Source organism: Corythoichthys intestinalis, chromosome 9 (genome assembly GCF_030265065.1).
Source record: "Corythoichthys intestinalis isolate RoL2023-P3 chromosome 9, ASM3026506v1, whole genome shotgun sequence".
Taxonomy (NCBI): domain Eukaryota; kingdom Metazoa; phylum Chordata; class Actinopteri; order Syngnathiformes; family Syngnathidae; genus Corythoichthys; species Corythoichthys intestinalis.
In genome coordinates this window covers 47,682,266-47,693,764 of record NC_080403.1, presented here as the reverse complement: position 1 = coordinate 47,693,764, position 11,499 = coordinate 47,682,266, and the positions used below count along the sequence as shown (strand labels likewise).

General features: G+C 38.6%; 1 protein-coding gene across 4 annotated transcripts in view; it reads right to left on the bottom strand.

Moving 5' to 3' along the window:
• Positions 1–6,178: 6,178 nt before the first annotated feature.
• The window catches only part of eif4ba (eukaryotic translation initiation factor 4Ba), a 30,165-nt gene continuing 24,844 nt past the window's right edge, over positions 6,179–11,499 (bottom strand). Inside the window, exons 13-16 of one of the 4 annotated variants that reach the window (XR_009064313.1) lie at positions 7,959–8,088; positions 7,528–7,600; positions 6,586–7,323; positions 6,179–6,504 (exon numbers count right to left, since the gene is read on the bottom strand). Coding sequence is in view for 3 of the 4 variants with exons in the window: in XM_057844907.1 (XP_057700890.1) it covers positions 7,249–7,323; positions 7,528–7,600; positions 7,959–8,088 (278 nt within the window). In the remaining variant the exon portion in view is untranslated. The other 3 variants (XM_057844907.1, XM_057844908.1, XM_057844909.1) reach the window with 3 other exon arrangements.

Genomic DNA, 11,499 nt, shown 5'->3' with positions numbered 1-11,499 from the left:
GACTACAATAAGGAGTAGTTTTAAGAGACGTTTATCGTGCTCCCTACACATTTCTGTAAGTTTATCTTCTGTTAATGTCGCTCATGTGTCTTCTGTTATATATTATACAGTATATGGGTACAAAGAGATGCAGTATATTGTATCAGTCTTGTATTAATTGCTCTGCGTTCGTGTATTTGGTTTAATGTTAGTATTATATTTTAAGTAGGAGCGCCTGGCCCAGTTATTAAGTTTTTTTTTTTTTTTACAATAAATACGTATATAATGGCAACTGTTGACTTCTGTCGGAGCTGTGTACTGGCGTGATCTGTAAAATCCCGTTTGATGTCAAATTGTTGCGCTACCGATGATTGTAAACTTAGATAGCAAAGTTTGATTTTGCCTCGTCTCCCGGTACTCGCTAATTGGGTAGCTATCAGTGAGCTAAGCCGCGCTAGGCATTATGGGAAACGTAGTTTTGAACTGCTGCGTTTGGAAACATGCTGTTTGAATAGTTTGTTGGTTTATTTTGGTTATTGTTTGCGTGTAATATAGAACATTGAATGACAATTGTCATGATAGTAATTTTAAAATGTGCCTACTGTGTGTCTGTATTGAATGTAGTATATTTCTATGGGTCTGCATGTTTTTTTTTTTTTTTAATATATATATATAAGAATAAAGCATGTTAAGTAAAAAAAAATTAAAAAAAATAAAACTTATTTCCATGTAGTATATAATATATACTATATGGCATTTAAAAAAAAAAAAAAAAAAAAAAAGAATTTTTCTGTCCAGACTGACTTTAACATATTAAAGTGATATAGGCATCTTTGAGTGAACTGCAAGTAAAATTCAAGTATCTTGAGGCCGGGCCGAGTGTCCTCTTTTTTGGAAATCAAACTATGGTCACCCTATCATACATATCAAGTTGTACAGTTTTGGTGTAATTTGTACAAGTGAGCACTGATTTTTAAATGTGTACGCCGTACGTTCAAAATCTGTACGGTTTTCGTGCATTATGTTTTTTTTTCTCCCTTCGGATTTTGTCACTGTTTTGGTAACGAGACAGTGTGCATTACTATGTGTTGCTACGTTGGTTGAATAACGCGAGAAAAGTCAGAGACACGGAGAGAGAAAAGCGGGAGTGGGAAGGAGGAAAGAGTGTTGTGACGCTGTTGCAAACGCGATGCTAGGCGGCTCCAATATTCTCTGACTGTAGCCGGCAGCCTACAATCTACGCCCACTTGATGCTAAACTAGATATCACATTCAGATAAAACTAGATGTGGAATGACAGACTCGAAGGCGTTAGTAAACAGCCGCCATTTTCAAGCAGTACGCTTCTCAGAAAGGCTCTTTTGTAGTTAACCTCTCTAGCGAACGTAACTTTTTATCTAAAATACTCCTAAATCAGCAAAATCTTGACTTGAATCTATCTTTAAATGATGAAAACAGTTTTAAAACTTTCACATGTCAAAAGTAGACGGAAGGGAACTATGCAAATTTAACAACTTTGACAGTTGATTCACAACATTAAATGACTTCCAAACATAGCAAAGGTTATGATGTTTTTTCATGTTTTTTTTTTTTTTTTTAATATGGTAAAGATTTGCCAAGTAACTAATTACGCTTACATTCAGGTAACTGAGTCACTAACTCAATTACTTTTCGGGAGAAGTAATTTGTAACTAATTACTTTTTTAAAGTAAGATTAACAACACGGGTCATAAAGATGCAGTCTGCAGAATGAAAAGTCAAGAAAGTTTTGGCCAATTTGTTGCCGAACACAATTTGCCTGCAACTATTGCTGGTCACTTCTTAGAATTAGCAAAAGAAATGTTCCCTGACTCACATATTGCATCGGTAGGTTAATCTTATCAATTGACTTTTTTAATTTATAATTGGACACACTAACTAACTACCCTCAAACAGTCAAACTGAATTGCGAGCTGAAGTGCAGCCATCAGATGATAGAAATTGCCAAAAGTGCTATAATTATAACAAAAGTTAAATTTTAGTAATCATGATGTAGCTGAAGATATTCTTTGATTGCACCAGGTTATATGTGACAATATTACCAATAAATTAATATTATTTAAAAAATTGAGTTTTTTGTTTTCATATTGAACGCTATATAAAACATAAGATTAGTCACTAATTTGTAAGGGCATGCGTCACTATTTGTAAGATTGCCAACGGCTTCGGGTTGACATGTATGAATACTACAAGTGGTCAAATCAAATTGTTCTTTATGTTAACACTGATGTCAGAATTCCATTACATATTTTTTTAAAACCAAAAATTGTGTAAACTGCCCCCCCCCACCAAAATAAAAATTAAATTATCTATCCTCACGAGGGTAGACTGTCCTACTTGTTTTTTTAATCACTTTTATATCAGTTCACATTATCATAACGCACAACCACTGTAATTTTCAAACCACGGCATTAATCGATTAATTTTTTTATAGGGTGCTTTGTACTGAATAATAGGCATGGGACACTGTACATTAGCTTACCGACTCATTGACAGTGGTAGACTTAGTGGTACATTTACTTACGAAATTGGTTCTGGAGGTAGTTTCCTAACTTGAAAATTCTGTAAGTAGAGGAGTTTTCCATGTAAATGCCTTAATCCAGACATGTCCAAAGTCCGGCCCGGGGGCCAAATGCGGCCCCTGGTCAAATTTCATCCGGCCCCCAGCCTCTGTCATAAAATCAATAACGTCTGGCCCGCACACAGACTTAATAAATTGGTCAGCAGTACTGCTGCCAGCATATGAAGTAGCTTACACACTAAATGCTGCTCCTCATTTACCCACTAAAAGGCAGCAGCACTCCAAGCAACATTACCCCATGTGACCCTTAACTCCCAATTTTCTAAAATGGTGACAACACAAAAAAGAAAGTTGACTGCGACGGCCGACGCTTCAGGGATAGGTGGAAACTGGACTGTTTCTTCACTAAAGTACGCAACAACTGTGTCTGCCTCATTCGCTCATTTGTGAGGAGATATTACCAAACGAGACGCTGACATGTACGACAAGATTAAAGGGCAGATACGTAGCAAGAAATTAAAGCAACTTGAAGCTAGTTTAATTTCACAGCAGCAGTATTTCGCAAGAACCCGAGAATCGAAAGAGAATGCCACAAAGGCTAGTTGCGAGATTGTTGATATTATTAATAAAAAAAAAATAAAGCAAATGTGACACACAGAATGGCTTGCTAAAATTTGCTTAAATATATTGTTCTACATAAACGATGTCAACCAAGGTCGGCCCCCCACATTTTTACCACACCAAATCTGGCCCCTTTTGCAAAAAGTTTGGACACCCCTGCCTTAATCCATTCCAAGCCTCCCAAAATTCAGACATAAAACTTTTATAATGCATAAAAAGGCATCAAAATATGTAACAAATACGTTACGAGATTATTACCTATAAAAAATAAAATTTGAGTTAATAGAAACAAAGAATAAAGAATAAAAGTTAATCCACTCATATAAAGCTGCCGGAGCACAAGGGGCGAATGAAGAGGACGCGAGTAGCAGCCAGACGGTTCTTTTGCCTTTTGTATCCGTAAATTTTTTTCTAAACAAGAGCCATTTTTTCCCCTTTAGGGCTCGTCTTAACATGAATATTCTGTATGTAGAGATGTTTTTAAGTAGAGATACCACTCTACAATTCATTTTGACTGGAATGGACATCTAGCGCCATAAGTGGCACAGAAATCAGACCATTCACAGCGAGTCTGTGGGTATTTACAGGTCACTTCCTGTTGGTTTTAAAACGCTTCCTATTCATTTAGACATTATTGACTTGCTTTCTTTTCAGTAGGGCTGCAGCTATCGATTATTTTAGTAATCAATTCATCAACTAGTTAGTTCGAATAATCGAGTATTTGGATTCACACGTTTATTGCGTTGAGGAATCAATTTTAGGAGATGTAAAACTGGCTTCTTAGGATTGCACTCTTCATAAGAGGATTAAACAAAAATACAGAATAAAATTCATGAGTGTTCCTTCAAACTATGTAGAATTGCACTCTCATTTAAAAATACCTGAGCTTAGCCTCAAACGGTGTAAAAAAATGAACGAGGCTCTAATTGGCCAACTTGGGTACCAAACGTTTGCGAGCTTAAATCCTATAGAATGGTAACGTTTCATTTTTTAACAATGCTCTCAACAAATCGTTCCCATCTTCTCACAAAAAATGGATATACTTATAAACTAAATTACGAATGCATTAAAAAAAAAACTAGCTCAAACAAAAACTTACCTTGTGTTGGTCTTAACAAGGAGCAGCTGGATTCAGCAGGTTAAATAAGCTGTCATAGTCACTGCTGCCAATAGAGGGCAGTGTATGCACCCAAATCCATAAAACTAAATGCAAACACTTTCAAAACATACCAGTACAACGCCACTCTAATTAAACGAATACTTGAAGCAGCGAAATTTGATTCCAAGCTTTTATCTAATCGAATTTAGCAAGCTAATCGATTAATCATTCCAGCACTACTTTTCAGAAATCCAAAATCAACAGGAAGTGACCCGTAAATGTCCCAAAAGGTAAAAGTACCTTAATGTTCAGACTATAAGCTGCTACTTTTTTCCCATCATTTTAAACCTGCTGCTTAAAGCCCAGTGCGGCTTATTTGTAGATTTATTTGGGTTAATAGGTAACACTTTGACAGCGGCGTCATAAGACTGCCATAAGTCATAACTCTGACATGACACCACCATGGGCCTCAATGAATGCTTAGGACAGATGTCATTAAGTATTATCCGGCAAGTTATGTACAAACTCCATAAATGTCCAGCTCGGTTGTTTTACATCTATTCAAAAGTGAGATCATTTGCCAGATGACACAAAATGACATCTATCATAAGCATTCATTGATGCTCATGGCAGTGTCATGTCGTAATTCTGATGGTCTTATGACAGTTTTATGGCGCCACCGTCAAATAGTGTTACATAATACCAGCGCTAGCGATTTGTGAAACTGGATGATTAACTGAAGTAAAAATTAGCACAGAATATAAATTTTGTGATTTACACCTGTAGCGCTGCAATGCATGCTAGGAGGCATGTTGGATGACAACAGTGTTGACAGCAGGTGGCAGCAGAGACTGACTATCCCCCAAGGGAGCAGCGACGGCCAAATGAAGCTTCTTGAAGCAATGAAGCTTTGCAGCTATTTGGTTCAAAGCTTCATGGTGGTTCATTTGGTCTTATAATGCCACTGTCAAAGTGTTACCAGTTAATATCTTTTGGTGTAAAGATCTCATAAAACAATGACAGCTGCGCCTTATAGTCTGGCACGGCTTATTTGTTGACTTATTTGGGTGAATAGGTAACACTTTGACAGCGGCGTCATAAGACTGCCATAAGGCAGTCATAATTGTGACATAACACTATCATGGGCATGAATGAATGCTTATGACAGATATCATCCAGCAAATCATTTTACCAACTCGATTTATGTCCGGCTCTGATCTTTTACATCTCTTCCAAAGTGAGATAATTTGCCGGATAACACAAAATGACATCAGTCATAAGCATTCATTTATGCTCATGGCAGTGTCATGTCATAATTATGATGGTCTTATGACAGTTTTATGGCGCCACTGTCAAATAAAGTGTTACAAATTGAAACCGTATGAGTAACTGAAGAAATAATTAGCAGAGAACATAAATTTTGATTGTGCTTTATATCTGTAGGGCTGCAATGCATGCTAGGAGGCATGTTGGACGACAACAGTGTTGCAAGCAGGTGGCAGCAGAGAATGACTGCATCCCCCAAGGTAGCAGTGATGGCGATTTGAAGGTTCTTGAAGCAATCATGGTGGTTCATTTGGTCTTATGACAGTCTAAGGATGCCATAAAGCAATAAAGTGTTACCGGTTAAATCTTTTGGTGTAAATATCCCATAATACAAACAGGACAGCTGCGGTTTATAGTCCAGTGCAGCTTATCTTTGAACAAATGTTTTCTTGTCAAATCTGGTAGGTGGCGGCTTATAGTCCGAAAATTACGGTTAAGTGACTAAAAATCAACAGTAAATGACATGAAATGGCTCAAACTGAACTCATTGCTTGACATTGGCTGCCACTGACTGCCATAAACATCCAATCAGTTTGAAGTGGGAGGAATGGCAGCTAAAGAAGAAATGTTCATTCGCTGCCACCATTCCAGTTAAAACGGATTGGACGTCCACTAGTGATACTCATTTTAATTAATAGCAAAAGGATGAAAATAGCTTGTTTTTCCTGTTTATTAGTTGTATAGTTGAATAATTTCCTGACCAACGTCTTGATAATTGTTGCATCGCCATATCGCGACATTGTTATCCTGAGCCTTGTATCCCAAATCGTATCGTGAGGTACCTAGAGGTTCCCAGCCCTACTTAACACACCTTTTACTGCAAATGGGAGGTAATAAGGTCATGTCGTGAAAACCTCCCACACTGTAGTCCTCCCAAGAGGAAGAGAATGATTGGCAGACAGCAGTGGAGGATGGGAAGACTGCCAGAAAAGAGAGCAGATAAGACTTTAATTGAAGCGATTTCATCAGAAGGTGTAGAAAGAGAACAACGTCTGTACAACCATCAGGGGGAGAACAATAATGGCACTTGAAAGCCTCAAAGGGAGTTGTGAGGCGGCGGTTGTCCTTCGGCGTCTAAAGTGAATCATGTCGAAGCCATTGTTGTACAGTGGACACATGACACGCGGGTTAGTTTCAGAATAAAATCAGTACTGGAAGACAAGATTTGTGATTTAAGTTTAGAGAGAAAAGAGTTAAAAGATTATGCTTTTCACATGACTAATAAAATGAATGGACGTGGCCCACTAGGAGGTATGGTAAATGACAGATTTAAAAGTCCGTTGTTGCCATAGCTATATAAACAGATTTATCGCACCTTTAATCCACAAACAATTTGGTTCTCCCACTTTTTTCCATTTATTTATTACAATTTTTCAACTTTCTCCATCACTTTCCATGAGCTAGACACGCTTTATCCCCCTGTTAAAATAAGTCCAGTAGGTGACTATTGTGTAGATCCTGAAAGAGTCGTCAGAGTGGGGCAAGAGTTGAGCAATGGAGGTAGAGGGTAGGAAGAAGAGAGGGGGGAAAAAAAGGGAAAGGACAGGTTTGAAAGAGGAAGGAAGGGGGTGATTGTCCTCCCAGGGGCTACTTCCACATGAGAATATAAGCTATGTGAAATCATTATTCTGATGTTCATTTGCTCCTCTTTTTTGCAGTCTTCTCTACTCCACATCCCCGGCGTCGTCACCGTCTCCGTCCATTAGCAAAGCAGCGTATTTACTGGCTGAGCTGAACTTCTGCAAAAGACAACCAAAGAGACATCTTCAGCAAGTTGTGTTGGTGCAAATTATTCAGGTTCATTATTGAAATTGCCTGCTGGTAGTGGTGGTCTGGACTAAAATGTGGAGGAAGAGGAGGAGGAGGAGGAGCCCAAGAGCTTTGTGAATAGCCTTTAGAAACTATGACACCTGCCAGGGTACGATGCCCAGTGACGGACTTACAGGGGTTGGGGTTTCGGTGTATTTCTTTGGCTCTGGTGGCGGTCTGGCGTCTCTGTCTCTTCTGTTATCCTTTCTATAGTCAGAATGAACCCGTAGGTTAACATTCGTCAGCAGGACTCACAACACTTGCCGAGAAAACTCAATTAGCAAAAAGCTTAAAGACTACAGGAGCACAAACCATCCACTTGGACCAGTGAAAGTTTTTCAAAACTCATGCTACTGTATGTTAATATTGTTGTAGCACTCCAACTACCATTGTGAGCATTCTTATTGGCACAAAAACTGGATGAAGTCCACAACATTCAAAACAAACGGATGCATCGGCAGTCGTGTAGCTTAATGTGGGCCACTCTTTGCAGATGCCCTCGTGCTAGCTCCCTGTCTTTGTTTTGTTAACAACTTAAAGAGTTGCTAAGCTTTAAGTGTCTGACCTGTCTGCCTCCTTTCTTCGGTCTCTGTTGGGACCTTCTTCTCGCCCTCGCCCTGCTCCAGGCCCCGCAGGCCCACCTCGAGTCCGTGGGGGGCCCCGGTCCCGGTGTGCACCATCAGCCTTGTTCTCATCTTAAAGGAGAAGCCAGACAGTTGAGAGAAGGGTTGGACCGTAAACTGCTGACTACACTTAGAACACACTGCAGCACCAAATGCCCATCCGTGGCAGTGACTGATGGAGGGGCAATGAGGATCGTAAAATTAACAGTTGGACAGCCGGGTCCAGCGGATCCCATTTCCCCCTCCATACAGCTTTGCATTTAAAAGTAGTTTTGGATTACAGTGTCCCCCCGCTTTTGCAAGGTAGTGGGACCAAGCCCTGCAACAAACTGTGATAATCCCAAGAAATTAATGGTCTATAGACGCCACAAGATTGGATCAAACCACTAAATTGGGTCAAAAGAAGCTCCCAAACCTTCTTTTACAAAATTAATTGACACCAAGATGCCACCAAGACAAAACTTTTATTGCTTTGGCCCAGGTCCAGAACCAATGACCGGATGAGTTCATTTACATATGACAAATTGTGTGGTGGTTGTTGGGGGGCTCAGAATAATTAGGTGATTCTGCAAGTCTATTATACGCTGGGGAACACTGTATTAAAGTTGAGTCCATTTTGTGCTTATGACTGTCCATGTTGAATCCCTTATTATAAAATGGCACAATCCAGAGAGTGAAGTTTATACATACATGAGTATTTTTTTCATGCAAATGTTTTATTCCCCTCTGCACGAGAGAAGATACAAGCACCCAAAAATGTTCCAAAATATTGACCATCTCTAAATGGCCTTTTCCCATTCAATTCTACTGCTGAGCTCTTAAGCACCTAATCTTACCGGAGACACACTAAATGATGAATACATATTTAACAAAACACAGAAATAAAAAGTGATAACTGGCATTTCAAACACTAATTAAAATACCAGCTCATTTAATGTAAAAACAATTATTTCACAATTTAATTACTTCATGGACACATGTTGCAGCACTTTATTAATTTATTTTATTTGTCAAATTCACCCTTCAAAGTGAGTGGGCGGGACTAATGCTGATCTACCGTAATTTCCCGAATATAAGGCGCACCCGTGTATAATGCGCACCCCAAATTTACTTGTAAAATCTAGGGAAAATTATTGTACCCGTTTATAACGCGCACCCTAATTTTAGCACCAATAAATAGAATAATACAAGAAAACAGAGCTCATGTACAGAGATGTCATTTTACTGACTGGTGAAACACAGCACAAGCATAGCACATTGGTAGTTCAAAACATTACCGTAAACTGACAATATTTACGGTAATAATATGATTTGACAACTTCTCCAACTTACCAGAATCTAGGAGAAAACAAAACAGATGTGACTTTTCTTTTAAAGGCTGCTGTATAACTTGCTCGTTTCCTCATGATGAATAAATGTTTCTTCCATGGATTGATACGGTAAAATGAAAGTGAGAACGTAAGTCGGAAATCCGTGAGAGCTCATCGCTGTCAACACGACAGTAACAAAAGGAACTATAGTTATTTGGGTTTGAGTTTCCCGAGGGACCGATATAGTTGACGGACACAGGAAGTGTGTGTCCTTACATTTGTTATTGTCCGAACTGCGGAGCTGCAATAAACGTCGACTCAAATGAGTTCAAGAAACTAAATTCTGTGCTTTATAAAGAGTGAAAAAAGCAGAATTTAACACAGACGAAATCATTCGGCCGATTAGAGTGAAGTATTACCGAAACAAAATGGTGACGTCACGTACCGTAATGGTCGGCAACGGGTCGCCGCATACGCTTCTTCAACACAACGTGGCCGTGTCAATGAAAAAAAATCGGTTTATATATATATATATATATGTAATACATATATATTTCTGTCTCCAACCATGTACCCGTTTATAATGCGCACCATGAGTTTACAAGTTGATTTTGGGGGGAAAAAAGTGCGCGTTATATTCGGGAAATTACGGTAAGTACAGGTAGTGCCCGGGTTACGACGAATTTCCGCGTAAATCCGAATTAACTTTTAACTAAATCTAAAACTATCCAAAAAGTCCAAAAGTATTTTGTTTAATGATGGAAGATACGCTGCCCCCTAGTGGCATCATTGGGTCCGGCTGGACTGTCGCTTTGTATAATTGAGAAGCAGACTCCTGAGCTGGATCAGCGGTGAGTCTGGAAATCCAGGCTATGGAAGCGCCACCTTGTGTGTCAGAATTTGTTTACTGGCTCTGCATCGATCGTTTATCTAAAATTGACCCTTCTTGGCTCGATGTGCTGAGGAACCATTCAGGTGTTAGTCCCGCTCACTGACTTTGATGGGCGAGTTTGACATAAATTCATGAAGTGCTGCCACACAGGTCTATAAAATAATTAGTGTTTTTTTTTTTTTTTTTTTAAACATTAAATTGACTATTTTAATGACACATTTAAGTATTTATTCAAAGATTGAAACATTTCATTCAGTCCCATATGGTCCTCCGTATTTATTGTCTTTGCACATAGGTTTGCAGTAAAATGGAAACCTAAAAGATGACGAAAACTTTCTAACATGGGCTGACGAAGCTTTTCATTTGAAGAAAAACTAACCAGCACCACTGCAATTACCAGTATGAATCTAATTATCTGGGCACTATTTTTAAATACTCAACTGTCATACACAGGCGGCATTAACATTTTATAATTTTCATAAATTTGTTGTCTGAACAAATCGGCTCCCCCAAAAAGTTGGAACACTACAACACAGGTGTCAAACCGATTCCAGAAAGGGCCAAGTGGATGCAGGTTTGCTTTCCAACCAATGAAGAGGACACCTTTTCACCATTTAGATCTTTTACATGTGTAATCAGTGAAACTTTGTCAGGTGCTGCTTGTTTCAGCAGGAAGTTCATTGGTTAAACTCTCTGCGTTGTATCGGTTGGAACAAAATCCAGCACCCACTTGGCCCTTTCTGGAATCGGTTTGACACCTGTGCAATACAAGTTGTGAATAAAAACAATGCAATGATGTGGAAGTCCAAATTTTAATATATTCAGAAAAGAACATAAATGACTGGTTGAAAGTTTAAACTGAGAAAACGTAAGGGGAAAATATGTTGATTTTAAATTCCACATTGTTTTTATTTACCATTAGTAGGAGGGATGTCCCCGATCCAATTACGTGAAATCGGGCCGACCGCGCCATTTTTTTTAGAGGATCGGAATCAAGTAGGGCTCCAGCTATCGAATATTTTAGTAATCGAGTAATCGACTGAAAATTCTATTGATTAATCGAGTAATCGGACAAAATAAATATAATTTTAGGTGAAGAGCAATTATAAATATACATGAGAAAACAAGACATTTCATCTAATCTTGAACCATTTTCAGTCAATCAATGTCTTTATTTTCGATGTATATTGTTGAAAACGGCCAACAATTGCATCTCAGATGTAACTAGAATACAAAAAAAAAGACTAATTCACTGCTTTCAATCAAAAAACTTTTAGATCT